We start from the raw sequence: 27308 nt of genomic DNA, 5'->3' as shown, positions 1-27308 counted from the left end.
GTAGGAAGCAGCGAATTGAGAATGGCTTTTGTCCCAGTCCCACAGTGTGACTGCTCTATTTCTACCACACAATTTTTAGACCGCGTTTTACCGGGTTAATAAAAACTTTGGTCTTTGGTTGCCGTTGCCATGATTTTCTGCAGCTTCCGGGACATGCCCAGAATGCTTTGGCTGTTTGGCCGAGGGCCGAGGTCAGCTTTCCCGTCACGAGAACTTTCCCCCGGTACTACCCTTTCACCTTGATCCGCAGCATAAATTTTCAAAAGGCGCTTGCGTCTAAAATATCGGTACTACGTGTGGTCAAATATTTACATTAACCCTGAGTCGATGGATCAAAACCCCCGTACAGAAATGGAAGCATCCACCATTTACAAAGGCAAGAGCCGAAAGACAAAGGGGAACCTGTATACCCTGTGAGACCATATACCACCATCTAAAAACCTTCCATGCTCCACGCTTTGCGATGCTACGACAGATCAGGTTCTCCACAGAATGCATCAGGCTCAAATGACCTCGCGGCGGTGTCACTGTACACTCCAGGGATAGCCCTTCCCCCGGTATTTCCATATGGTTCCTTTGGGTTTTCGGTGTTCACGTAGAGAAGAATGCAAAGGATCAGGGAGCCTGCCAGACCCACCAAGGTGAACTTCACTCTGTTTAGCACAGGCTTGACCTGGAGCATAAAAAGAAAAACAGTGCTTAGCAGCCATGCAAAAGATTTTTCACAATGATGCTATGATTTTTTTTTTGGTGTAGCAAATTTCTAATGTTTCAGAAAACGAATGCACCAGATAACACCCAGACCCAGACTCAGATGTAGATCCAAAGCACAGCCAAGTTCATAATATGATCATATTCCCTGAGGGATGTCACAGCTCATGCCATGTGCATGTACAGTTCAGTATTCATTCAATAAGCTTTATGGCATGGAGTTGATACTCAGTAGAAAACAAAGAGCTAACTGATCATAAAAGAATGTGACATTTAAAGAAGTCAATAAGAACAACTTACAGAAAATGAGCCTAGAAGCCGATCACGAGCTAAAACTTCTGGAGTTTTAACCCATATCTGCCAAGGTACGGAATGATCTTAGCATCAAGAGTTAATTCTGGTGCCGAATGATGAGCCAAGTATAATGAATTCCATGCATACAAAATTTTATTCAGAAGAATACAAACACTTGCCAAGAATCAGATCAAACAAAGTGGAAAACCACAAACCATCTTGACTAACACAATTATAATAAGTTTATAGAAGCATCATAAGAATGTGTGTACATGTTTTTCTCCTCCTTTTTGAGACGAATGTCTGCATGTTACAATAACTTCCAAGGACTAAAATAACTCAGCAATTCTACATCAATGCTTAATTTACAAGGAAGCACTTGCTAATATGGAACAGCGGCAGATTAACACCTCACCATTTTCTATGGCATGGATATCAATAATGTCAGGCTTGATCAAGATAAGCAACGGAGAACAACCGCAAAAGTTTTTTCAGTGGCTGAATGTTGATTTTGCCCTTAAGGGCATATGCCTAATGTGTGTCACCGTTGGATGACGTGGGGATGCGCGTATAGCAGGAGAGAGGTGCCCTCAATATTTCTCTTTCCTGCTCACACGCATCATGGTGACACGGATGACTTCCCGATTAAGATAGGACTACATCAAGGGTCAGCTTTGAGCCCTTATTTGTTTGCTTTAGTGATGGATGAGGTCACAAGGGACATACAAGGGGACATCCCTTGGTGTATGCTTTTCGCGGACGATGTAGTGCTAGTTGATGAAAGCTGGACAGGAGTGAATCAGAAACTGGAGTTATGGCGGGAGACTTTGGAGTCCAAAGGTTTTAGACTTAGTAGAACTAAAACTGAGTATATGAGATGTGACTTCGGCACTACTACTCGGGAGGAGGAAGATGTTAGTTTGGAAGGTCAAGTAGTGCCTAGGAAGGATACCTTTCGATATTTAGGATCAATGCTACAGAGGGACGGGGATATTGATGAAGATGTTAGCCATAGAATCAAAGCAGGGTGGATGAAGTGGCGGCAAGCGTCTGGTGTCCTATGTGACAAAAGGGTACCACAGAAGCTAAAAGGCAAGTTTTATAGGACGGCGATTAGACCTGCTATGTTGTATGGTGTAGAATGTTGGCCTACGAAAAGACGACATATTCAACAGCTAAGTGTCGCGGAAATGCGTATGTTGCGTTGGATTTGCGGTCATACAAGAAGGGATCGAGTTCGGAACGATGATATACGTGAGAGATTAGGGGTAGCACCAATTGAAGAAAAGCTTGTCCAACACCGGTTGAGATGGTTTGGACATGTGCAACGGAGACCTCCAGATGCACCGGTGCGTAGTGGAATCCTAAGTCAGGATAGTAACGTGAAGAGAGGCAGAGGAAGACCGAAGTTGACTTGGGTAGAGGCAATAAAAGGAGACTTGAAAGGATGTAATATACCCAAAGACTTAGCCTTAGATAGGAGTGCTTGGAAGACAGCTATTCACGTGCCTGAACCTTGATTGCTTCTGTTGGGTTTCAACTCTAGCTTACCCCAACTTGTTTGGGACTTAAAGGCTTTGTTGTTGTTGTTGCTGCTGCTGCTCACACGCATCATCGTATGCATCCAAGTATCCAACAGTGGATGCACACGAGGCATATAACCTTAGAGGCAAATTTTTGTTATCTGTTTTGGTGGCACTAAGTGTATTGATGATTGAATGATTCTTGTAGCTTGCTAGATCATATTCCTTTTGTCCAATTGTTTGTTTCACTAAAACATTTCAAGGCCTAACCAAGCAGCAAGTCAGCTATAGATAAGATCCCTGTTCTACTTAACACGGAGTACCTCAAAGTAATACAATCTCAGCAGAAATGACGCGATCAACAGAAACGTCTCACCTGCCCATCATACCATCCCGTCTCCTCATCTGAATCAAATATGACACAGACTTCAGACTAACACAATGCAGAGCAGCAGAAAGGAGAACAAAATTAATTTGGATTCCTCACACTCCACTGTGGCGCTGAGCAAGCGGTTGCCGACGTAGGCCCACCCGAGGTACATCCGCACGACCGCGAGCGTGACGGCGAGGATCCCGGACCCCGTGGCGCCGAGCGCGAGGTGCAGAGCGTCGGCGCCAGCCCCGCCACGTCCCCCGAAGGCGGCGACGGGGAGCCCGACGAAGAGCGCGACGGCGGCGCCCGTGAGCGCGAGGCTGGAGCAGTAGACGCGGAGGTCCCCCGCCGCCCAGGAGAAGGGCAGGGACGCCGCGAGCGCCTCGTACTCGTTCACGGGGCGCTGCTCCGGCGGCACCGGGCACCACTCGGTCTCCGGCGAGGAGGAGCTCCCGTTCCGCGATGGCGGCGTCGCGAGGCAGCGGCGGTGGCGGTGGCGTCGCGGGGGCCGGGGCACCCGCCGCGCGCCGCTCGCGGGGAGGCCGGGACCGGGGCTAGGGTTCGGGGGCAAGGGGAGCGGGAGGAGGCGCGCGTGGAGGGGAGCGGCCATGTGGAAGCGGAAGGGAAGGCGAGCGAGCGAGGTGTTGTGACCCGTGAAGCAACGGTTCGCCGGCTCGGCGTCGGTTTCATTCCCTTCGTGGCGCTTGCGTGGCCGCCTCCTGCTCTCGCTCGCAGACTACGGACGGAACTGTATCTGTATCTGTATGCAGCCGGTCCAATAACCCGTGAGATTTTTTTCCGGCTCTATCTACGTGGGCCTACGGCCCACTAACATGTAATGCGATGCCCTCACCTCTTTAGCCCATTTAAAGACAGCACAGGCCCATCTTCGAGACTGTCTAAAAGTTAACCGTCATTTGATTGAAATTGAAATAATTTGTTGTTCATGCAGGAGAAAAATTATACCCCTGAATAAAATTAAAGCGTCTTAGTTTATTAAAAATAAATATCTTAATACAATTATTAATAGTCAGTTTGATTTCAACCTTGTCCAGAACAAAAAATTAAAGCGTCTTAGTTTATTAAAAATAAATATCTTAATAAAATTATTAATAGTCAGCTTGATTTCAAACTTGTCTAGAACAACAAGAATTATAAACGTGGAGACGACGATATTCGCGGACAATAGGACATAGAAGTTCTGGTTTGGGAATGTGCTTTCCCTTTGAAGCTGAGCATAGAGAACGAAGGGTTATTCTCTCCAAGGGGGCGAAAAATCTGCTCATCAGTGGTATTGTACATCGATATGGCACTGAACATCTTTTGAAAAGAAAGCTAAAGCTGAATCTTCAAATCAGAAGCAAAAGGTGACAAACTTTATCTCTAGACGGACGGTATGCAGCCACGCCGCCTCTCCCGTTCCGCCAGCCGGGCTACTTTTCCAAGTTCCAAAATTAATTTGCTAAACATCTAGCTACAACAATGAGAGATATGTGGGAGGTCAAATTGCCTTTGAAGATCAAAGTTTCCATGTGGATGTTGTGGCATGACAGGGTCTAGACAGGAGAGCAACTGAAGATAAGGAAAAGCAAGCATTCAGAATTTTGTAAATATTGTGGACAGTTGGAAACTAGAGATCATCTATTCTTTAACTGCCATATAACCCAGGTTATTTGGGTTTGGATTAGAGTTAGTTTAAGATGGGGGCAAAGACCTATTTCGATGACTAACTTACAGGATATGCTTAACTCGGGAGAGCATGTATCTGGAAAACCAGAAATGACTGGGTATTCAATAGCAAGTCAATCAAATCTCCCAAATCCATTGCTTACAAAGTTCTGGCCCTTCTGAAACAGTGGAAGAAGATGCTCAAGGTGAAGGACCAGATGGAGTTGGAGGACACGCTGCTGAAGCTCCAGGACGGACTACGAGCGTGGTGATCAAGAGCTACTAATGATGCTGTTCCATGTTAGGCGAGCGTGGCAGGCTCCCATTTTATATTTTGCTTTTTAGCTTTTTCTGGCGTTTTGTTTTTCTGAGAGTTTGAGAGGTTGCTTGGGTGGACTTTGTAGTTCAATCTGGTATTGTAAGCTGGAATCTCCAGCAGTATCCTTTGCTTTCAATATAAGCAGGGCCAAAGTGCCTTTGGTTAAAAAAAACCCATCTAGCTACGGAATCACACGGTCTTCACCACTCCATTTGATGCGATTTGCTGGGAGTGGGAGGTTTTTGCCCATAAGTCAGTCTCAGAGGACAGAGGAGACGTACGGCACGCATTAGTATAGTGCTTCTCTCTAATTAAGCTGCTGCAGAAGATGGCCCCGTGTGACGAGCCTGTCCAATGATGCTTCCACTAAGCAACTTCAGATTCAGATGTCGGATGACAAATATCTAGCAATCGCAATGAGCAGCAAACGAATCAAATTCTAGCAACAGACTAATCCTTCATTCTAAAATGTAAAGAGTTTTTATTTTATCCTAAGACAAAGTATACTAAGTCCGATCGCTTTTTTTAAATCAGACTATTTTAAGTTCAATTGGTTTGTAGAGAAGAATGTTAATATTTACTGCACCAAAAAAACTATATAAAAATATATTTTATAACAATCTAACAATACACATTTAATATTAGAAGTAGTACTTTTCTATAGACTTATTAAAAGTTCAAACGGTTTGACTTAGAAAAAAAAGTTTTTGTACTTTTTTATAGCTAAAGTGTTTGTACTCGAAACAGAAATAGTAGAATGATCGAACTCACTTCCTCTGCAATCTACGACTTTGATTAACGCTATGTTTGATCTCTTGCACTAACAACTAGTTGACTAAACTTTAGCCCTTGAGAATCAAACAAGAGGACCAATAGCTAGGTGGGCTAAAGTTTAGCCAAAGCCCCAACTAGTTGTTAGTTCACTGGTCTATAGAACCTAACTATCAGAGGCTAATAACAACTGGTTTATAGAACCCAATTATTAGTTTAGGATCCAAACAGGTATGGACTAACAACTAGCTAGCTAATTTTTAGCTGACTATTTTTTAGCCATGACTAACAACTAGTCCTAGTCCACACAAATAAGACCTAAGCTTAGTAACTTTCCACTAATAAGACATTATATCGAATGGTTGATGTTACAGGGGTAGGCTTGATACTTGCTAGTCATATATTCTGAGAAAAATTATTTAGATTTTTACTAGAATGCACAACCCTTAGCAAATTGCTAGTGAAGGTGAAAACAAAGAAAGAAAATGGTTATCATAGTTATATAAACCTACCCCCTCCACCCTAAAATAAGTGATATTTTTTACTTCTAGTCTTCTTGTTTGACTGTTCGTCTTATTCAAAGATTTTGCATAAATATTATTTATTTTGTTATGACTTATTCTATCATTAGAGATACTTTAATGCTGACTTATTTATTTTATTATTTATACAAAAATTTTGAATAAGATGAATGGACAAACAAGAAGTGTAAAAGTAAAAAACATCATTTATTTTGGACGGAGGGTGTATAACTTTACTTAATATATGAGACTTGCATCATTTTGGCAGCACCCAAAACTTGGCATGGAAGGTGAAAAGTAGAGTCATAGTTAGAATATAACAGTATGTTCGTTTTGGCTGAATTGGCTTATAAGCCATGGCTAAAAGCTGGTTTGGTATGAGAGAAAAATACTGTTCAAGCAATGGATTATAAGTTAAATACGAGCGAATAAGCCGAAACGAACGTGCTGTAAGCGAGATCACAGCAGCTCCGCTTACCTTCGCTCTGGATTTGCCACCAAGATAATGCGTGATGGTGAACCAAACGTCACCTTTGTAGGAGAGTATTCATTCACTTTTTCCTCACGAAGCAATCCTTACCAAACAGGCAATATACAGTACCAAATACTACCAATGGAGTACTCGTTTACTCCATCTCCTGACCAGGTCAGCGCTTGCGCTATCAAATCCCATGCTCGGAGGCGCACGCTCTCCAAATCCAGACCGTTCATCCGATGCAAACCAAACGAACCAACGGCGGATCGCGAGACCGTACTACCGACCGGCCGCGTCACCAGCCATAGGGACCCACAGTGCCGTGAACCGAGAAAACGGGAAAGCCTCTTCACCGGGGCCCACTCAAATCCGGGGTCCACACGTCATGCTAACGCAGCGGAACAGCCGGGGTGAGCGTAGCGGCTGCTGCCACCCGCTCCCCAGGTGCATGCACCTCCCCCTACCTTTCCTCCTCCCCCCGCAGTCCCGCACGCTATCAACAGCTGCCGCGCTGCGCCACCCCGATGCGTCAAACACTTGACCTGCACTCCGACAGCGGCGGTGGCGTCCCAATCCTGTCCACCCACCCAATGCGGCCGCTGAGGAGGATCACCTGATGCTGCTTCTTCTCCTTCTTCTAGCGAGTTCCCTTCGCTTCGCCGCTTTCCCTATTGCAGCTCAGATCTTCCCATCCCTCGCCTGAGAAAAATTTCGGTTGTTCCTTCAGTCATCGCGAGGTGAGCTTCCACCTTCCAGGAGGGTATTCCTCGTCTTTCCTGCGATTGGGGGTTTCCGTTTAGTGCATTATTACTGCTAGCGCAGTAGCTGCTAGGATCCTTGAATCGTTGCTCTCGTAGAAGGGGAGGACGTAGGGAGGAAATGCGTGGGCTCTGGAACTGGAACAGTGTTGCTGTCGCGTAAAGAGAAGTAACTGGTGACGGAGTTTGCATAGAAGACGGTGTGTAGTTTGCAAGATTGTTTATTGTCTTATGATCTGGTGTGCTTAGTTCCAAGATGTTCTCGTCAGAGATTCGGAACAGCCTGTTGGTTTGGCTGTGGCTCGGGGTAAACGATCGTAAATTTCCAGCCGGAACAGTATTTTTCTCTCACGTAAACCAGTCCGCAGTACTTCTTCACGAACCCGCAACGATACGATGACTGCATTTTGCATTGCCCTGTCCAGAAGTACACTGTACAAAGCCAAAAAATATCTGAATCCTGTTTGCGTGTGTAACCGATCAGTAGGAAAGCGATGGGCAATGGCACAATAACAACACGCCGGGAACTGTTTGGTGGTGGACTTCAGACTTCAGATTAGAAATGAATGGCCAACGGGTTGGTGGGAATGGCATGCAAAAGCAGCTCAAATCAGTCTGAAACTCTGAAATCCTGTCTAGTGGCTACTGTCTTTAAGTGAACAAACACTTACCTGATATATGGCTTTTTATCAGGATAATGGGGCATAAGCTTATGTTGCTGCTTGCAACATCTGAATATTATATTTTTCTCACATGTGCGTTACTCTTAATAAAACTTTGAATTTCAGGCGTAGACTTCATTTATGCTATATGCTTGTCTCTTCTCAGTTCCATTGTTATTTGATTACTAACAAACCGGTAACATTGTAATGGCAGCGAGTTACTGAAAAGTAGTAGTGACTGCAGTAGTAAAGTTATTTCAAATAATCAATTATCGCCTCTATAGCTGGGGGCATGAATATCTGCATGATAATAGGCAAATCAAATGCTAGATGTTGTCCCAATCCTACTTCTCTTTATCCTTTTAGTCAGTGTTTGACATTTTTGCTGACTTGTCATTGTCATACTGATCTCTGAAGATTTGCTGCTACCATTATTCAATCCTGTATTGTCGTCTTCTTTTTAAAAACGAAAGGTCATGGCGTTGTTTTCGTAAAGCTGCCAAAGCGCCATATATTATGTGGGCATCATTTGTAAATGTTTTTTTCTGCCTTAAGTGTAGAATGTTCGATGGTCACACAAGTTAATGTGCACAACTTGAGTGGGGCTCGATCTTTTTTTTTTCAGGTTGAGAGACCATGACATGGAAGTCAGCAGTAACAGATTATGTTTAGTAGCACAAGGAGCATTTGTGTAAGGATTTGCCTTTAATGGAGCTTGAAGCTGCTCCTGACGATGAAGTATTCAGTTCAAATGATGAGATGCAGACGTTGTGGCCTCTGGGACAAGTAGACCCAAAGAGTGCGAGGTTCCCTTGTTGCATCGTGTGGACTCCTCTCCCGGTAGTTTCCTGGCTGGCACCCTACATAGGGCACGTGGGGATTGCCCGGGAGGATGGAACTGTCTTGGACTTTGCAGGTTCGAATTTAGTGAGTGTGGATGCTCTTGCTTATGGTTCTGTCGCCAGATGCCTGCAGCTTGACAGGGCAAAGGTACGAACTTTGCTCAATCTCCCAGATTTGAGTTTTTGTATTAACAATCTTTAGGGCCATGGGAACTAAGGTGTAGTGAAAACTATCCATCCTAGCTTTGAGAAAGCATGCTGACTCTGCTCCAAGCCACATTTCTGTTTTCATCGGCATGGCATATTGAAACTCTGCAACTATATATGGCAAACAAAAAACACCAGTACTCCACACTATGTTTTTTGGAGGAAACACACTATGAAATTTCAATATTAACATGCTGTAGTTGTGATATTCAGTTCAGTACGCTTCCCCTCTCAGTAAACTATAATCGTCATTTGTTTGTAGGCGTGCCATATGTTTATCTGTTCATGTTTCCTGAATTTACCCAGTCAGACAGACATTCTCATTTATGCAGAACAATTCCGATTAGTTCTTCAGAACTACAAATGCAAAACACTGCTGATTAGTTGTGCACATGCGTGCTCATATAACCCTGTGTTTACAAGACAACCCATTCCATACTTCTGTCACCCTAACATTCAGTATCTTTCCATGCCTAAATGCTGATTATTTCCCACCAAGAGGAAACCGCTTTACACAATTTTGGCCATCTTTACCTGACAGCCTGTTATTCAGTTCTGTTCTTTTGCCCATAGGAGTAGTAGTACTTTTTTCAGAATTTTCGTGGTTGAACAGCTAATGAGTTGGTTTGCTGCGTTTCCTGTGACACAACCCAGTGCTGCTTCCCTGCCAACCTGGCGGCGCACGTGTGCGCGAGGTCCCACGAACACGCGGAGGCGGGGACGGCGATCTCGTGGGACGATGCGCTGCGGTCGGGGGCACGGCGCTTCGAGCACAAGTGCTACAACCTCTTCACCTGCAACAGCCACTCGTTCGTGGCCGACTGCCTGAACCGGCTCGCCTACGGTGGCTCCGTGGGGTGGAACGTGCTGAACGTGGCCGCGCTCGTCTGGCTGCGCGGCCGGTGGCTGGACCCCATGGCCGCCGTCCGGTCCTTCCTCCCGTTCGCCGCCGTCTCCTGTGTCGGCGTCCTGATGGCCGGCTGGTCCTTCCTCCTAGGCATGGCCGCGTTCACGCTGCTCCTGCTCGGCTGGTTCGTGCTCGGCGTCTACTGCATGAAGGGCCTGGTCGGCTGACGCACGCTGGCTCGGAGCCGAACGTGTGCCCAGCTTTACTGAGCATCGGGGTCATCGTAGTAGATGAATGAAGGGCGAGAGCTTGAGAAGGGCTGAATCGTGGAGGCGGGGAGAGACAATGAAACGATTTTTGAGCCTGTTTTAATAGTGGAACCGAAATTCAGATATTTATAAAATCTAAGGGCCTATCTAGAACAGAGGAAAGAAAAAACAAGTACAGGAATAGAATAGATGTGTTGTTGTGGGAAAACAAAGGAATTGAAAAAATAAACATGTAAACTATAGGTAGAGGCGTTTAATTGGAACATAAAGGATTCTTAAAACATATGGTGATGTTTCAAGAATGTTTGCGACACGAATTTTATTATTTACCAAAGAAATAAATGCGATTACTAAGGGAAGATGTATGCCCTTCGGATGGTATACTTCTGGAGGAATTTAGATGGTTTGGAGGAATTCTGGAGGAATTTGTGAGAGAAAAATACTGTTCCGGATGAAAAAAGAAGCGGATCAAGTCAGTTTTAAGGACACGCGAACTGGGCCGTAGTCGCATGACATCACAACCGAAATGGATTATTCTCTGTTAGATTAGCATATCACAGGCTCACAACCAATGGGTACACAAATTCGGCAAGAATCAGGTGGCAGTGAATACAAGTTGGAGATTCCAACGAAAATCAAAATCTTTGGACGGAGAGTTCTTCATGGTGTCATTCCTTGTTGGGTGATACTTGCAAATAGACATCACCAATGAAGATATCAAGCATACGATGTTTCTGTGTGAGAGATCAAAAGAAGTGTGGATGCAGGGTTGACAGATCAGGAGAAAAGACTTTGTCACCTCTGGTATTAAGCTGTTGGATCTTACTCCCTCTGTCCTCAATTAACTATCGCCGTTGGTTTCCGTGACGAAAGTTTGACTCGATTTGTAAAAAATATGTGCACCATTTGTATCTCTAAATAAATTTATTAAAAAGCTAGATTCAAATATCTATCTAATGATATTAATCATGTACCATAAATATTAATATTTTTATATATATTTAGTTAAAGTTGTTTCTCGAGAAACGAAAACGACAGATATTTAGGAATGGAGAAAGTAGTTGCTAGTTACTTGGCTGATGGTTTCATTTGGTATACCAAAAGTAAATTAAACGTTGTTGCAGAATTGAGGATTGGAGAACTATGGAAAAGACATGAATATATAGATTGGCAGAACTGTGGAAAAGACGTGAAGATATATGTTGTTGTTGTTAATGTGTCTAGAGCTTCGAAGGGGAATCAGAGGGATAACGAATGATTCACATTTTTATTTTATATTAATTTAATTTGAGAGAGTTTTGAACTTGAAATCGATCTAACCGTCAGTTTTATCCTCTCCCTTCATCGTTTCCATCTCATTTCCTCCCTCTCTTTTCCTCACCTTCTTCATTTCCTTCTCCCATTCTCCACACACCTTGGATCGCAAATTCCATGTCGTCGGCGTCCTTTGCCCTTTCGCCATCGTTCTACTTCTACTCACAAAAAAATCGATTTGGCGTACTCGTACACCGACAAGCACTGTACACAAAGGGCATTGAAGTGTCCCCAGTCTTTTCACGTACGTACGGATCGACCGCGTTGTGAGTAGAAGACTCCACGGATGGATCGACTCACACTAGTAGAAAACGCGCGCAGAACAAAGTCTGATGGCTCATATAGTGATAAAGTGGATGACTAAACCACAGTGATGTGCACACAGGTTGAAGTTATACATATTGTATTGTACATACGTGGATGGTTCAGAGAACTGCGAGAAGAGAGAAGCATTGTTTCTAGGGCTGTATAGGTAGAAGTACATAGGTATAGGATACCATTCCGCAAATATACATGGGTAGATGTTTGATACAGATAATATTGAGATACTGCGTTGTGCAGAGATGATCAGCCTGTTTGGGCGATTACAGTTGGTGCTGAGGCAAGTGTTTCATCATTGAGTAACGCGGTGCGTAGGCAGGCAACAGGAAAGATTTTGAATGTCAACAAAGGGTCTCTGAATTGTAGACCTGAATAGTTACATACAACAAAGGATGAGTCTCAGGTTTTATTATCATATAAATCTACCGTACTGGGATTTAACAAAGGGACTCATTATAAATCTATGGTTACACAATTCATTATAAATATGTATCCCTTCAAAGAGTAGTAAAACAATCCATTGCTGGCTGGATTTTAAAATAATATCGTAGCATAAATATTTGATTTGTCTCAGATAGGGAAGTTCTAACAATCTTTCAATGAATAAGATTATTAACTAACCCTGAAGCAACTTCCACGTGTCCTGAAACGTTAAATGGCAATATGGAAGGGTTGTATTACACTAAAATTCCTACAAAAAGGGTGTACCCAGTTCAGAGAGCTCCAGCTCTGTGCGGGGTCTGAGACTCTACCGCTTGCACCAGGCCTGCCCTAAAATTCATACGACATGCACGAAAATATATTGGATTGAACCAATTCATTCCATAATTGAAATAGGAAAACAGATGTCAGCCCAGGCATTATATTTGCTAAACCACTGATATCATATGGGCATGACACAACAATGCATCTATAAGTAGGAACCAAAAAATACACACTTATCGAGCAGCTAGTAGAACACAAGGCAAGTATAAAATTATCAACCACAACTGACAATTCAGGCTTAGACTCATAAATAAAGGAATTCGCTTAGATAAGTGGGCATATAATTTTTAATCAGATATAGCTCAATACGCTCACTGTTTTCCTTGACTGTTATCATCTGAACCAGATAATACCTTAAGGGTATATCCTCAATTAACATTAAAAAGGATACAATTGGAATAACCTAACCATTTCGTCTACTCAAACCAGCTGTTCTGGAAAAAAGGAAGATTTTCTTATGGCTACAAAAGGAAGATGTTACAGGTCCAGGCATCCGGTAACTAAATATGTGGCCAAATGTATGATCCTGATCCATCAGCACCAGCATGCATACAAAAATTTTGACTTGTTATCTGGACCATAAATGAATGACACATATTGGTTGAAATTAAAGGAATCAAAGGGACAACTGAAATAATTTCAAATACAAGCTGATTGTTCTAAACTGATTTATGAAAAGTTAGAAACACTCACGCATCAAATAAGTTTTTTCAAGCTTGAAAACAAACTGCAGGGAATGATTGAAATTTCCAAGGTAACTAATTTTTTAGGTCATCTAGAAACCACACAATAGAAACCTGAGTCAACTTGCCCAATTCAAATTTGAAAACACACACAACCAAGTGGTAATGTATTCTGAAGGTTTTCTATGAAACCGAACATACATCAGTTCCCATCTAGCACTAAGAACTTAAAACTGAAATATACATCAGGCATAAAAAAGGAGAGTATTTTCCTTGCAGCAAGTAATTTACAGAAGCAAACAGTAAGAGCAAGAAAAGACAGCATAATTTTAGGAAGGAAAATAACTGAGTACTATAGTTGCTGTAGACTAACAGTAAAGAGTAATAAGAGTAAGTGCCAAGCTTAGGTGAGGAATACAAATATTGTGCCACAAGAAGCATGATATGTGTACAGGGCACTCCCAAGGGTGACATAAGAGAAATTCACAAAAACATTACAGGGATACGGCACGAATCTTACCAGGACAAACGAAGCCTGCATAGATTGGCGCACCAGGAGCTCCTTGCCGCAGCAGCGCTAATCGTGCTAATCTTGCACGCCTGCATAATGGTAAGTCTAAATTGATAATCTAGCAATGGCCATTATGGGCATGGAAAAAAAACAATCATGAGACCTACAAAGTACCAAAAAGAAATTCCAGAATACACAGGCCAACATTTTCACTCCATATGAACTATGCACTTCGAAGATGTTTAACACACTGCCTCTTTTTTGTTTCAGTAGTCGCAAGTAACACCGCACACCTCACTACAATAAAAATCATGTTTCACATCACATGGACCTAGAGGCCATTCCTCGGTTCGTTAAATTTACTACTTCTAAATTAAAGGACCATGCCAAAAGTAAACTGATGTATGCAAGATGAAGACAACTTACATTGGCAACGTGCTACTGCTGCATATACACAGAAGAGAGGGCAGCAATATACCACCTCGGTAGGAAGGATAGCATCAAGGTCTTCAATCTTGTCTGAATACTCATTCACAACGTGCTACTGCTGCATATACACAGAAGAGAGGGCAGCAATATACCACTTCGGTAGGAAGGATAACAGCAAGTTCTTCAATCTTGTCTGAATACTCATTCATTTTTGCCTCTGAAAATGTTAGCCTACAGGAACTTAGGAATTAACAAATGTTTAGATGCTGCGGAACTAAGTGACGACGAAAATAGCAGATGCTAAAATCAGTACTTTGGATTAGCGAATCAGTATTCGAATTATTCTGAATTCCTATTATGCTATCTATTACATGGCATAAATCAAAATGTACAGTATCTAGATCCACACAACATAAATCTCAGACTGAAAATCAAAATGCACAGTATCTGGATCCACACGACAATATCTGCTATTATGCTATCTACTACATGACATAAATCTCAGGCTGATAATCACGCAGTGTCTAGAGCCACAGGACAAGAACGGGCAAGAGAGAGTGGAGATGGAAGTTGACCTCGTCAGCCGCCGGAGGGACAGCGACCTGGTGGCCGCCGGTGCTATCGCCGGCGACCATCTCGACGCAGGGCGCCGCCGCCGAGGGTGGTACCGGCGCTGGGTGTCGCGACGTCGGGCACAGGAAGTTAGGGTTTCGTCGAGCATGGGATGACACGCGGCGCTGCGGGAGGAGGTAGCACCAGGACGCAGCGACGCCGGCGGCCAGCAGCAAGGACCGTCCGCGCCGCGACGTGGGCAGGACGGCCACCACCGGTGGCCACACGCGGCTCGCGCCGCAGCCCCGCCAGGGCCTCGCGCGGTGAGCCGGCAGCGCTGGCCCGCCCGGCATGCGGCGACGCGAAGGGGACGAGGAGGAGGAGGAGGAGGGCCTCGCCGCGTTGAGAGAGAGGGAGAGGAAGGGAGCGGCGAGCGTCGCGGCGATGCCAGAGAGATCGAGGGAGACGGGTTTTTTTTTTACGGTACCATGGAAGCTTCGGGACGGGACGAGAGGCTTTTGAGGCAGGTGGAAGTAACCAGGACCATAGATCGTGAAATCAAACGGCGAAAACCATTTTAGGTGACGTGTCCCATCTACCCTATCGGGGTGAACCTTAGGATTGTAGAGGTGAAAGGTGAACACGGTGACTCCCGCTGGTTTGGTTCACGTGTGCTTGCGTTGTGCCATAAAGCATTGATGGCACGGATCGGCATCGCCCCGCCGAGCACGGAAAGCAATGAGTGACTGCTAGTGCCAGACCCAGTTGGCGTTGGCAGGGGCCAGGGCAGCTTCCGTCCCCCCCCCCCCCCCCCCCCCCCCCCCCCACCCCACACACACACACACCGTGGCAGAGTCGCAGTCGCAGGCAGCCAAGCAATGGCCAATGGGAGGCCAGGAAGCAAAGCGTACGCCCACGGATGACGGACCTGTGCTCTCCTCGGCCAGCAAGGCAAGGATTGCTTTTCCTTGCCCGGTTGCCCCTGGTCCCGGCAACTGAAAGCCAAGACAGGAAGGAAGCTTTCCATTTCCAAGGCGAGAATCCTGCGCTTGGACTTGGGAGTCGATGATCACCAATCCCGTATAGGGGAGGAGTATGTACAAACAATTCCAACTCTTCCAAACAGCTTTTCAAAAATAAAGAACCACTCCCTCCATCCGGAAAGCTTGTTGTTTTAAAAATTTTAATTAAAGCAGGCATGATTGATATATCTTAAATTTGTTTGAAGATGTCAACGAATTTCCCTATATTTTCACAGCATGGCTTGGCATCTCTAAGCTTGCATTCGTCTAAAATCTAAAATAACATAAAAGACGGATGCATGACTAGTGGAAGATGATGACACGCTTAACCAATGTCCTAGGAGAAACGAAGACGGTACGGGAAGAAAGGAATCAAATGGCCTGTTCGCTGGTCGGTTTCTGGGCTGGTTTGGGCTGGCTGGTGCTGATTTATTGTGAGAGAGAAACACTATTAGCTGGCTGGTTTGGGCTGGCTGAAACCAACAAGCGAACAGGGTGAAAGAGAGTTTGTACTACAGGGTGCTCTCAACTCCTTCATTATTTGTTACTGAAATCAACGGGAGTCCATCACTTGGGGCGTCGGCAGGTACAAAAAAAAAATTCGCTGAACATTTCTCGTAGAGCATATCCAAGAGTTTCTAAAACCGACTTCCAATCTTTGATCTTTTTGGCAAGACTAGCAAACGTACCGCACGAATGTACGATGCAACGGAAGTCGTATGGGCCATATATGGAGTATGAGATACGGAGAGCACGCGACCAATATGTATTCAAATTAGACCCTGTATTCATCGTCACTAGACACGAATTGTTCTGACCCATATGAGTACAGGTCGTGAAAAAAATCGGGCGAAAAAACTCTCCAATGTCTATGTATAGTTACAACGATATAGAATTGGCTCTTATTCTTTAATACTATGTATAGACTAAAAAAACTGCTCTCCAACGACTCCCTATCAACATCCATTTTTTCCGCACTTGAGAAATTTGACCCAATCACGTTGAAATATACGCGTGTGTATCGATCAACCAATCCGGAGGTGGAAGGACGTGGGGAACAATAATGATAGGATAGTGTTCTCAATGCAAATGTACAAGAGAAAAAGAATATAGAAAAATAGTTAGGGTGATTTATAAATACTACCTCCGCTCAAAAAAAGAATGTAAATCTCGTTTCCCGAGGAGTCAAAGATTCTTTAGTTTTGACCAAATATATATAAAAAGTATTGACGTTTACAGTGCGTAATAAGTATCATTAGATTTATTATGAAATATATTTTCATAATAAATCTAAAAAGAGATCTAGATGAAGATAATACCTTTTATAAACTTAGCCAAATTTAAGATTCTTTGACTCCTCGTGAAGCGAGATTTACATTTTTTTGGACGGAGATAGTAATCATGAATTCCCCATATAAATTTGTTTTATATTTTATGCGTTAGATTTTAGTAATTGATAGAGGAACCCAACTTTTTTTAGCCACTTTAAAAACTAACTGATTTATCAATTAATATTTGTAGGAACTATCGGAGATGCTCTTAGCAAGGTACTTCTTGTAATCATCTACACGACCTTTTTTTAAAAAAAAATATGTCTAGGATTTTTAGATTCTTCTTTATATTTAATAAAATTGGCACCGATCGTGCTAGCTCGCTAAACAAACTTATAATACTAAACGCATCAATAAGATACGAAGCCAATCAATATCACTTCCCTACTTCCTTCCTTGTCAGTTGAAGTTGAAGCAGTCCTTGTTTTTTTTTTAAAAAAAAATGGAGTGGTATATTGTTTAGGAAGTGCATTTTGAGGAGACTTCATAAACGTCCCAAGATGTTTCTTTTACCAACACTTTGGATGAGTTCAGAAACCATTGTTGACCAGATGGCATGGATACGATTTTTTAAATAAAACAGTTGACAGGAAAAAGAGAGGTCATTCACTCATTCAGACTTTCAAAAATTACAAAAGGTATTCTCAAATATCGAGCTTTGCCATAATTCTCGAACACACAATAGAATTTTTCTTTGCACATTTTTCTCTATAATTCCTTTCGAATCACCCCCTATATTAGTAGCAGGTGGTTATCTTATAAATTCTAATAGGTTTAGTGCTTACTAGTTTGCTGGTATCCAATTTCAATCGTTTTTTGTGAGCTCTATAAATTCAGCATAAGGCTAAAACGTAAGACCCCATTTGGTAGACTTTCAGTTAGCTACAGTTTTATATTTTTTATGCACTAGAATAATTAGCTGTTTTTATTTCCCTGCACAAAATAAACAGGAGCCATCTTGGCTTTATTAGCTCTGGCTCCGGCAACGATTTATGTACTATGGAACCGAAGTTGTTTAGAGCTATACCAAAAAAAAAATCTAATAATGAATTAATTGAGTACTATCTCTGTTATTAAAAGAATACAACTATGTATTACGTACCATTTTGAGTGCTACACATTTGATCAAGTTTTTAATAAATAATATTCATTTATGGCTCTAAATTAATTTATTGTAAAAATAGATTTCGTAATTAATCTAATGATATTTATTTTATATTATAAATATTTATATTTTTTTATCTATAATTGATCAAAGGTGATATACTAAAACATGTTTTAGAATTGCATTCTTTTTGAGACCGGGAGTACTTGATTGAAAAACTAGTCTGAATAAAATTTTATTTTACAACTAATAAAGTTCTTGAATTGTGACTTTTTTATAGCGTACGGACCGTGACAGCGTGCAGGCATATTCCAGCGTCTCGCTGGCCTACAGCTGGGCCCAAAGGTACTCTCTCTCTCCCGCTCTTCCCCGCTCGCAACTGGCGGAGTCCAAACTCCAAACCAAACCGGCGCTTCCCCCACGTCTTCTCGAGTTCCCACGCTGCTAAGGGGGGTTGGGTTATTTAGTTGCTTCTAAAATTAATAGCATATTAAATATTTAGATATTAATAAAAAGACATTAAATATAGATTAATTATAAAATTAATTATATAAATGGGGGCGAGACGATTTTTAAGCCTAAGTAATGTGTCATTAGTACATATTTATTGTAGCATCATGTTATTAAATCACGAACTAATTAGATTTAAAAGATTTATCTCATAAATTAGTTATAAGTTATGTAATTAGTTTCATAATTAATATATATTTAATATTTTATGTGTCTAAATATTTAATGTGACACGAATTTTGGTAAGCGCCTGTACAAACCAAATCGCAGCCCTCAATCCCTCGCTCTTTTTTTATCCCCTCCTCCGCCATCCCCTCCCTCTCCCCTCAAACCCAGCGCTCCCCTTCCCCCCGCCGCCGCTAGGGTTTCTCCTCCCCTCCCCGCCCGCCCCCAAATCGTCCCCGAAGCTTCCAGTGCCTCGCGCCGCAGCCATGAGCGACGGCAAGGACTCCCTCGACCTCTCCGCCCTCGGTGCCGCCATCCCCAACTCGGCCGGTTCGTTGCTTCGCCTCTCGATTTCTATTGCCGTTGCTTGGGCGCGGTGCCTTTGTCTGATTGGTTTGCGGCGGTTCCGATGCAGAGCTCAGCGCGGAGGACAAGGCTCACCTTGTGGCGTCGATCAAGGTGAGTTTTCTATTGCATTCCCGGGCGGCGGTTCGCTGTTTTTTTTTGTTGCAGTTTTGGCGGGCTTGTGGTCGGGTTGGGCAGTTTTTTGGGGATTTCATAGTGAGCCTATGCTGATTCGGTGTTTTCTCGCACTTGTTTAGAACACGCTTGAGGGATTGGCGTCGCGGCATACCGACGTGCTCGAGAACCTCGAGCCCAAGGTCAGGAAGCGCGTCGAGAAGCTCAGGGAGATCCAGGTATAAAGTTGCTTACACTTGTGGGACTATGATGTTGGTTTTGTGATAGTTTCTGCTGTTGTTGCATGCTTTGGTAGGGAGCTTTGTGTGGTCCTGTATCATTGTCTGTGTCTAATAAAGGATGCATTATGTGATTGGGTTTATACTTGTCATAGTGGTATGACGGTGTATGGTTGGTGTGCACTAGCACCAGCAATTCCAATCCTAATAGGAGCTAGGACACTGTTGGATACTATTATTACTGGAGATTCTGGAGAACTGCCAGCCACTGTGAATGTTTGTGTCACACATTGGATGATATTTATGATGCCTGGTCGTGAGCTCTAGATTTATTTTTTGCCTGTAATAACTAATGAGCATTTGGCTCCTGAACTCGAGGTGTATTGGGATTTTGTTAGAGAATTTTGGAAATGGTATGATACTGATACACATTATCTTTATAGATCTAAATCTAACCATGTGAAGACCTTAGTTTAGATCGAAGTATCAGACAGAAGCTCTCTTATTAGGCATGTGTCTAGACTGGGTTTACTTTGTGCAACATATGTCTGCCTTTCCGTCATGCAGATCTCTCGCTGATTGGTTTACCACTTGGTTCCGTATTATTATATAGTAATCACTTGGGCAAGTTGAATTGATGCTCTAGATACAATTGCCGTTAGTTCATTACCATTGTGTACTGTCTTCTAGGGCCAACACGATGAACTTGAGGCAAAGTTTTTCGAGGAGAGAGCAGCTCTAGAAGCTAAGTATCAGAAGTTGTATGAACCACTTTACTCAAAGGTAAGCTTGTTCATGTTTTGATACAATGATGCCTCTATATATGTTGTGTTCGGTTTTGTACTGTTGCTATTTTTTTCAACTTCTGAACTGCTCTGAGAATTCATACGCCTACCATAGCAATAGACACTTCTTTAGCATGTATGCAAAAGAAATGGTTAGTAATGTATTCTGATGCTCCATAAAGTACAGGCATCCCTTCACTATTGCTGCATCCTATTTGATGCCATGAGCCATGAGCCATCTGATTGTTTTATTGGACCTGAAATTGACAGCGTTACGAAATTGTCAATGGTGTGGTCGAGGTTGAGGGTGTCACAGAAGAAAGTGCAGCTGAAACCCCTGCAGAACAAAAGAGTGGAGATGAGACCTCTGCTGAGCAAAAAGGTGAACATAGTTTCCACCTGTATTAAGATCTCTGGTCTCCATTGGATAATGGAACTCTATTAAAGAAGAAACATATCCTCTTGACTTTTGTTTTGACTTCAATCACAATGCTTCCTTGCAGAAGAAAAAGGTGTACCAGCTTTCTGGCTTAATGCAATGAAGAATCATGAAATTCTGGCCGAGGAGGTGAAGTCTTGCATCTTTTTTACTTGTTGTTTTTATTCTGATGAGGGCCATCGTTACTTTGTGTTCCAATTTGTTGTAATGCATTCTTACACAAACGAGTCTTTTACTGGCTTTAAATAATTCTTGTCCTTCAATTTCAGATCCAGGAGAGGGATGAGGACACTCTCAAGTACCTCAAGGACATCAAGTGGTACAGGATCAGCGAGCCAAAGGGCTTTAAGCTTGAATTTCAGTTTGATACAAATCCGTTCTTCAAGAATTCAGTGCTTACAAAAACATATCACATGATTGATGAGGATGAACCAATTCTGGAGAAAGCCATTGGGTAATTATTAAATATTTTCCTCGTGGAGTTAAGTTTTCTTTTGGATGGATAGAAAGTTTTAGTAATGCCTATGTTCATCAATTTCAGTACTGAAATTGAATGGTACCCTGGGAAGTGCTTGACACAAAAGGTGCTAAAAAAGAAGCCACGGAAGGGGTCAAAGAACACTAAACCTATCACAAAAACTGAAGATTGTGAGAGCTTCTTCAACTTCTTCAGTCCACCTCAAGTCCCTGATGACGACGAGGAAATTGATGAGGATACAGTAAGTTTTTAGCTGATATGTACCTGCTTTTATGGTTAAACGTATACACGAACATGATTGAATTTGACTTGATGTTCCCTTTTCAATAGGCTGAACAGTTGCAGAACCAAATGGAGCAAGATTATGATATTGGGTATGTTGTTATGTGGGATTTGATCAATCTGTTGATGCACCAAGATTGAGGGTTTGTTTATTTCTTCTAAACTATCCTTTCTATATCTGCCAGATCTACCATCAGAGACAAGATTATCCCACATGCTGTCTCGTGGTTCACTGGAGAGGCTGCTCAAGATGAGGACTTCGAAGTTATGGATGGTGAGGATGACGATGATGACGAAGACGATGACGATGAAGACGAAGACGACGAGGATGAAGATGATGATGATTACGACACAAAGGTATGGAAACCTTTTTTTTTATCTCTAATGAGGAATATCACTTCTACACCCTTTCCAGCTTCTGAGTATGTTTTGACATTTTTCTCCTTTTCTCTTTGGAACAGAAGACCAAGGGAACTGCTGGAGGGGAAGGGCAGCAGGGAGAACGACCTGCAGAGTGCAAGCAGCAGTAAGGTGCTGCACATCGAATATTGGCAGGCATTGGTTGTGGAGCAATTAGTTTGGTTGTGCTTGATGCAATGTCATTGAGTTGGTTTTGTGGAGCCCTTGAGGGGGCACTTGTTGGTTTTATGGAATTGGCGGGGGGATTTTCTGGGACATGGTGTTATATGTGGTAGTTTTGTCACTTGCTGTATTGGGTTTCAGATATTATATATGTGCTCTTATTATGCTTGGAGTGAAGATGGTTGCCACTCTGGTATGTCTTATTGTGCATACCACTGGCATAGTGTGCTGTACTTTCATCAAGCGTGCCGTGCCGCTGAGAAGTTTTGCTCTAGGGGAAAGGCTACCCTTTTGCCTGAAAATGTTTTGCGAATTGCATCGTGCCATGGTCTTGCATTTACCATTTTGTCCGTTGTTACACAATGACCTAGTCCTTCCAGACTCCATTTCAGCAGTTTCCGAGTTTTGAAGGAAGTTCAGCTCGGCAACTATTAGAAATAAAGAAAGCTATTTGTGAAGTCCATTTTTTATCACGAAATATCGCTTAAGCCTGGTTTTGGTCATGAACTTGGAAATTGCTGACTCAGCTAGGGCCCTCCGTCTTCCTCTCTGGTATCCTCTCCTTGCGCACCTTGATACTAGATTCCCTCGCCTAGAATGAACCCAAGGTTCCCCTTCGGTATGCTCGCGGAAGAGTCGAACCCTAGGTTGGGCGTAGCACCTTGATACTAGATTCCCTCGCCTAGAATGGAACCCTAGGTTCCCCTTCGGTATCCTCGTGGAAGAGTCGAACCCTAGGTTGGGCATAGAGTTACAGCAGGTATAGTACGGTGTGGAGGCGTGGTGCGGAGGCTCATGGTTGAAATGTGGCCACGCTAACAGGAGATTATGCACCATGGCGTGGCGTCCACGGATGTCTGCGCATTGCACTCTACAACCCATCCTATCACACTTTAGCCACGGGCCTCCGCGACACGCCTCCGCTCTGCACTACAGCCGTTGTCTGTGGTCACTCTGTGAGACTGATACGCGACACTTTTTTTAAAACTATTTTCAAATCTGACACTGTTCATCCCCCCCCCCAAACTAACACTTTTGACTGTGCCTATTCGCATGGCGCGACAAATTCACGTTGTCGCGCCATGCATGACAGCGCGGCGGGGGTAGCCACGTGTCAAGCAGCAGCGGCGTTGGCTGATGACGTGGCCGGGCTACCGCGCCGTGGATCATGGCGCGTCGGTGCCGCGGTGCCGGTCATGGCGCGGCCAGGCCCGACACAACTGTTGCGCCGCGAGCTCCCTCCCTGGCTCCCTTCCTTTGTCTGTCTGCCCGACTGAAGGTGAGGGCGCTCGAGGCGCCCGTGCCGCCGCCTCCAACTCCCTCGCGCCCGGCCGCCACCCTTCCCTCCCTTGCCGCCCCCCTCCGTACCTTCCCCCAAGCTCCTCCTCAGCCTTGGTCAAGGTAACGGTGCTCTTATTAGTAGTTTGAACGGTGGATTAAGGATTAGGATTGGTAGTAAGGGTTTTGAGGAAAATATTAGTTTGAATGGTGGATTCAAGGATTAGAAGTATGTTTACAATGTTTAGTGTAAGGTTTATTTTTGTTCCTATAAATGTTGGTTATACTACTTTAGTTGTAATTACCATGTTTAGTGTAAGGTTTATTTTTGTTCCTACAAGTGTTGGTTATATTACTTTAGTTGTAATGCAAATGATTCTCCTTTTAAGTGATTTGTGATGTTTTGATTGATGTTAAATTACATCCGTTTTATTAGATGGAAGACATGTTTCGGGAGCAGTTGTGGTAAAAACGGGGTCGTCCTAGAGAATTATACCCCAACGCGTCTAGCAAAGATGCCCTCGTCCCTCCTGACCTCCCTGTCTCTAACTGTGATTGTGGTTTCTCGGTCGACATGTTTCAATCGAGACATCCGGACACAGCGGCGCATTGCTTCTACACATGCAGTCGTTTTAATGTAAGTAATTCTTTCCGTACCTTTTTTTCTTCATTTGTGTTAGTAGGTTACTAATATTTTGTTTAAATCTTGTTGTGTAGGTGAAAGATCCTAATGGCTAGAGGGAGGGTGAATAGCCTATTAAAAATTTCTACAACAATACTTAACAAAACGGTTAGACAATTATGAGGCGAAGCAAGTGTTACGCTAGCCTACTCAAAAGGCAAGCCACCTATCACAATTCTAGTTTAGATAGTATCTATTCACACAATAGCTATGACACTACTCTATGTTAGTGTGCTCTCAAAGGCTAACTAAAGAGCCACACCAACCAAGCATGCAAGCTCTCACAACTAGCTATACTAAAGAGCTTGACAACTAGTTTACGGTAATATAAAGAGAGTGATCAAGAAGATTATACCGCCGTGTTGATGAAGGAACCAATCAATCACAAGGATGAATAACAATGAAGACCAATCACCTCGGAATCAATGATGAACATAATGATTTTTTACCGAGGTTCACCTGCTTACCGGCAAGCTAGTCCTCGTTGTGGCGATTCACTCACTTGGAGGTTCATGCGCTAATTGACTTCACACGCCAAACCCTCAATAGGGTGCCGCACAACCAACACAAGATGAGGATCACACAAGCCACGAGCAATCCACCATAGTACCTTTTGGCTCTCCACCGGGGAAAGGTCAAGAACCCCTCACAATCACCACGATCGGAGCCGGAGACAATCACCACCCTCCGCTCAACGATCCTTGCTGCTCCAAGCCGTCTAGGTGTCGGCAACCACCAAGAGTAACAAGCGAAACCCGCAGTGAAACACGAACAACAAGTGCCTCTAGATGCAAACACTCAAGCAATGCACTTGGATTCTCTCCCAATCTCACAAAGATGATGAATCAATGATGGAGATGAGTGGGAGGGCTTTGGCTAAGCTCACAAGGTTGCTATGTCAATGAAAATGTCCAAAGGTGTGAGCTTCAACCGGCCATGGGGCTTAAATAGAAGCCCCCACAAAATAGAGCCGGTGTACCCTTTCACTGGGCACAATGCGGGGTGACCGGACGCTCTGGTCCAATCGACCGGACGCTGGCCCTCAGTGTCCGGTCACGTGATTCACGCCACGTGTCCCCTGCTTCAAATACTGTTTGTCAGATTTCAACGGTCATCAGTTGACCGAACGCGTCAGTTAGAAAGTGACCGGACGCTAGACCTCAGCGTCCGGTCGTTTCCAGTAAGGTTTCAAACATGAATTTTCATGACCGAACACGTCCGATCATGCCTGATCGGACTCACCCAGCGTCCGGTCATTCAACGTCTCCTATGTGCGCCTCACGTCAGCGTATGTCAGCACTGACTGGACGCACCTTGCCAGCATCCGGTCGCAGAGCGACCCAGCGTCCGGTCGTTTGACCGACGCCAGCGTCTTCGCTGATACATCTGACCGAACGCGCCGGTCCAACCGTGGCCAACGTCTGGTCACTCCCAGTGACCTCCGTCTTTTCTGTCTAGGGCGCCGGTGGCACCGTCGGACTGTCTGCACTCAACGGGCGGACACTCCGCTGGTGGAGTTTCTTACCCTTGCTCCCAAACTTCACCACCCTTGATCAAATGTACCAACCACCAAGTGTATCGCCTTGTGCACATGTGTTAGCATACTTTCACAAACATTTTCAAAGGTATTAGCACTCCACTAGATCCTAAATGCATATGCAATGAGTTAGAGCATCTAGTGGCACTTTGATAACCGTATTTCGATACGAGTTTCACCCCTCTTAATAGTACGGCTATCAATCCTAAATGTGATCACACTCTCTAAGTGTCTTGATCACCAAAACAAAATAGCTCTTATGGTTTATACCTTTGCCTTGAGCTTTTTGTTTTTCTCTTTCTTCTTTCCAAGTCCAAGCACTTGATCATCATCATGGTATCATCATCATCATGCCATAATCTTCATTTGCTTCATCACTTGAAGTGTGTTACCTATCTCATGATCACTTGATAAACTAGGTTAGCACTTAGGGTTTCATTAATTCACCAAAACCAAACTAGAGCTTTCAATCTCCCCCTTTTTGGTAATTGATGACAACCCTTTCACAAAGATATGAATTGAAATTCAATTGAATCCTTATTGCTTGCCCAAGCATATTTACCATGTGTAAAAGGATATGGACAAGTTTCATAAACCCCAAATAGTAGTAATTGCTCCCCCTACATATGTGCTAAGAGTTTGGATTGTAGCTTGCACATATGCTTAGATAGGAAATATAGGAGACAATGTCTACCAAATGATGCTAAGGTATAAAAGATGGACCTTTGAAGCATGATACCAATCGGAGTGCACCATTATACCATCCTTAGCACCATGGTTAGCTTTATATCACTTGGAAACATACTTTGAAAAGATACCACTTGTAAAAACTTACTTAGAAAAGAAAGTTATATAGTGATTTCATTTCACCATTCAATCTTACAACTAGCATATATCACATAAGCATGGATATTTTGAATTTAAAACTTATGCCATGCAAGCAAACATATGAAATGCACATTCAAATGCACCATACAAGTTTATGAGCTTGCTCCCCCTACTTGTGTGCTCAAAATTTTAATTGGTCCATTTCCTTTGTCATATCTCTCCCCCTATGTTAAACTCTCCCCCTATTACTTATATCTTTGTTTCTCTCCCCCTTTGTCATCAATGACCACAAAGGTTCAAAATATAGATAGGTAGAGATTATCAATGTCAATCAATGGGGTGAGGATCATTTTCCCAAATTTGATCCAATCTAGATCATTTGCCAAAGATATTTAACCCGGTTTGATCCAAGGACAAGCTTCTTCACACCTCCAAATAAGGGTTATCTTATACCATGTTGAGTTAAACACTTAGAGCTCATTTTTTAGATCAAACACTAGGTTTACAAACCCATAAACATGTTATATGCTACCACTAGATCAAGTCAAGCATAGAAGCAATAGTGATACCATATAAACATCAAAATCGTTTGATTTTTATGAATGAGCCTAATAAAATGGAGAGATGACTAGATGCACTAAACATGTCCTTAGCAAGGATATATGTCATGCCAATCATCTTTTACCTTGGATTGCTTGAAGGAGAGGCATGTCATAGGAGTGGGGGTGCATCAACACATATTTGAGAAATCCAATATGTTCAACTCATTCC

At 43.3% G+C, this 27308-nt stretch overlaps 3 protein-coding genes and 1 long non-coding RNA gene across 5 annotated transcripts; 2 read left to right on the top strand and 2 right to left on the bottom strand.

The window, feature by feature from the left end:
- Positions 1-297: 297 nt before the first annotated feature.
- Positions 298-3590, bottom strand: LOC136516321 (uncharacterized protein ycf36-like). The gene is made up of 4 exons (XM_066509683.1): positions 3016-3590; positions 2905-2933; positions 1012-1068; positions 298-673 (listed from the first exon to the last, which is right to left on the bottom strand). Exons 1-4 carry the CDS (start codon positions 3509-3511, stop codon positions 467-469), a joined length of 789 nt encoding a protein of 262 aa, XP_066365780.1. The 5' UTR covers positions 3512-3590; the 3' UTR covers positions 298-466.
- Positions 3591-7153: 3563 nt separating this feature from the next.
- LOC136517314 (protein REVERSION-TO-ETHYLENE SENSITIVITY1-like) lies at positions 7154-10521 on the top strand. Its single transcript, XM_066510865.1, has 3 exons — positions 7154-7392; positions 8701-9065; positions 9779-10521. The coding sequence occupies exons 2-3, from the start codon at positions 8784-8786 to the stop codon at positions 10196-10198; spliced, it is 702 nt and encodes a 233-aa protein (XP_066366962.1). The 5' UTR covers positions 7154-7392; positions 8701-8783; the 3' UTR covers positions 10199-10521.
- Positions 10522-11911: 1390 nt separating this feature from the next.
- On the bottom strand, positions 11912-15330 carry LOC136516641 (uncharacterized). Of its 2 annotated transcripts, XR_010774091.1 has the most exons (4): positions 14839-15330; positions 14261-14494; positions 13844-13923; positions 11912-12243 (listed from the first exon to the last, which is right to left on the bottom strand). It is a non-coding gene; the product is annotated as an uncharacterized lncRNA (long non-coding RNA). The 2 variants fall into 2 exon arrangements; XR_010774090.1 differs by having other exon boundaries at positions 14261-15328.
- Positions 15331-19124: 3794 nt separating this feature from the next.
- Positions 19125-22376, top strand: LOC136516850 (nucleosome assembly protein 1;2). The gene is made up of 11 exons (XM_066510346.1): positions 19125-19278; positions 19364-19407; positions 19551-19646; positions 20337-20429; positions 20702-20813; positions 20935-20999; positions 21140-21324; positions 21412-21589; positions 21679-21722; positions 21816-21987; positions 22092-22376. Exons 1-11 carry the CDS (start codon positions 19215-19217, stop codon positions 22158-22160), a joined length of 1122 nt encoding a protein of 373 aa, XP_066366443.1. The 5' UTR covers positions 19125-19214; the 3' UTR covers positions 22161-22376.
- Positions 22377-27308: the final 4932 nt, after the last annotated feature.

Source organism: Miscanthus floridulus, chromosome 17 (genome assembly GCF_019320115.1).
Source record: "Miscanthus floridulus cultivar M001 chromosome 17, ASM1932011v1, whole genome shotgun sequence".
In the NCBI taxonomy this organism is placed as follows: domain Eukaryota; kingdom Viridiplantae; phylum Streptophyta; class Magnoliopsida; order Poales; family Poaceae; genus Miscanthus; species Miscanthus floridulus.
Note: the sequence above shows the minus strand (reverse complement) of the source record. Positions and strands in the feature narration are given on the sequence as shown.

Bases quoted from the DNA above. Each gene is read 5' to 3' on its own strand.
- LOC136516321 (XM_066509683.1), bottom strand. From the start codon at position 3,511: ATGGCCGCTCCCCTCCACGCGCGCCTCCTCCCGCTCCCCTTGCCCCCG. The intron at 1,069-2,904 runs GTGAGACGTTTC...GTACCTTGGCAG, and splicing joins CGGGATGGTATGATGGGCAG to ATATGGGTTAAAACTCCAGA. The intron at 674-1,011 runs GTAAGTTGTTCT...TTTATGCTCCAG, and splicing joins GGCTTCTAGGCTCATTTTCT to GTCAAGCCTGTGCTAAACAG.
- LOC136517314 (XM_066510865.1), top strand. From the start codon at position 8,784: ATGGAGCTTGAAGCTGCTCCTGACGATGAAGTATTCAGTTCAAATGAT. The intron at 9,066-9,778 runs GTACGAACTTTG...GACACAACCCAG, and splicing joins TGCAGCTTGACAGGGCAAAG to TGCTGCTTCCCTGCCAACCT.
- LOC136516850 (XM_066510346.1), top strand. From the start codon at position 19,215: ATGAGCGACGGCAAGGACTCCCTCGACCTCTCCGCCCTCGGTGCCGCC. The intron at 20,814-20,934 runs GTGAACATAGTT...GCTTCCTTGCAG, and splicing joins GACCTCTGCTGAGCAAAAAG to AAGAAAAAGGTGTACCAGCT. The intron at 21,590-21,678 runs GTAAGTTTTTAG...CCTTTTCAATAG, and splicing joins AGGAAATTGATGAGGATACA to GCTGAACAGTTGCAGAACCA.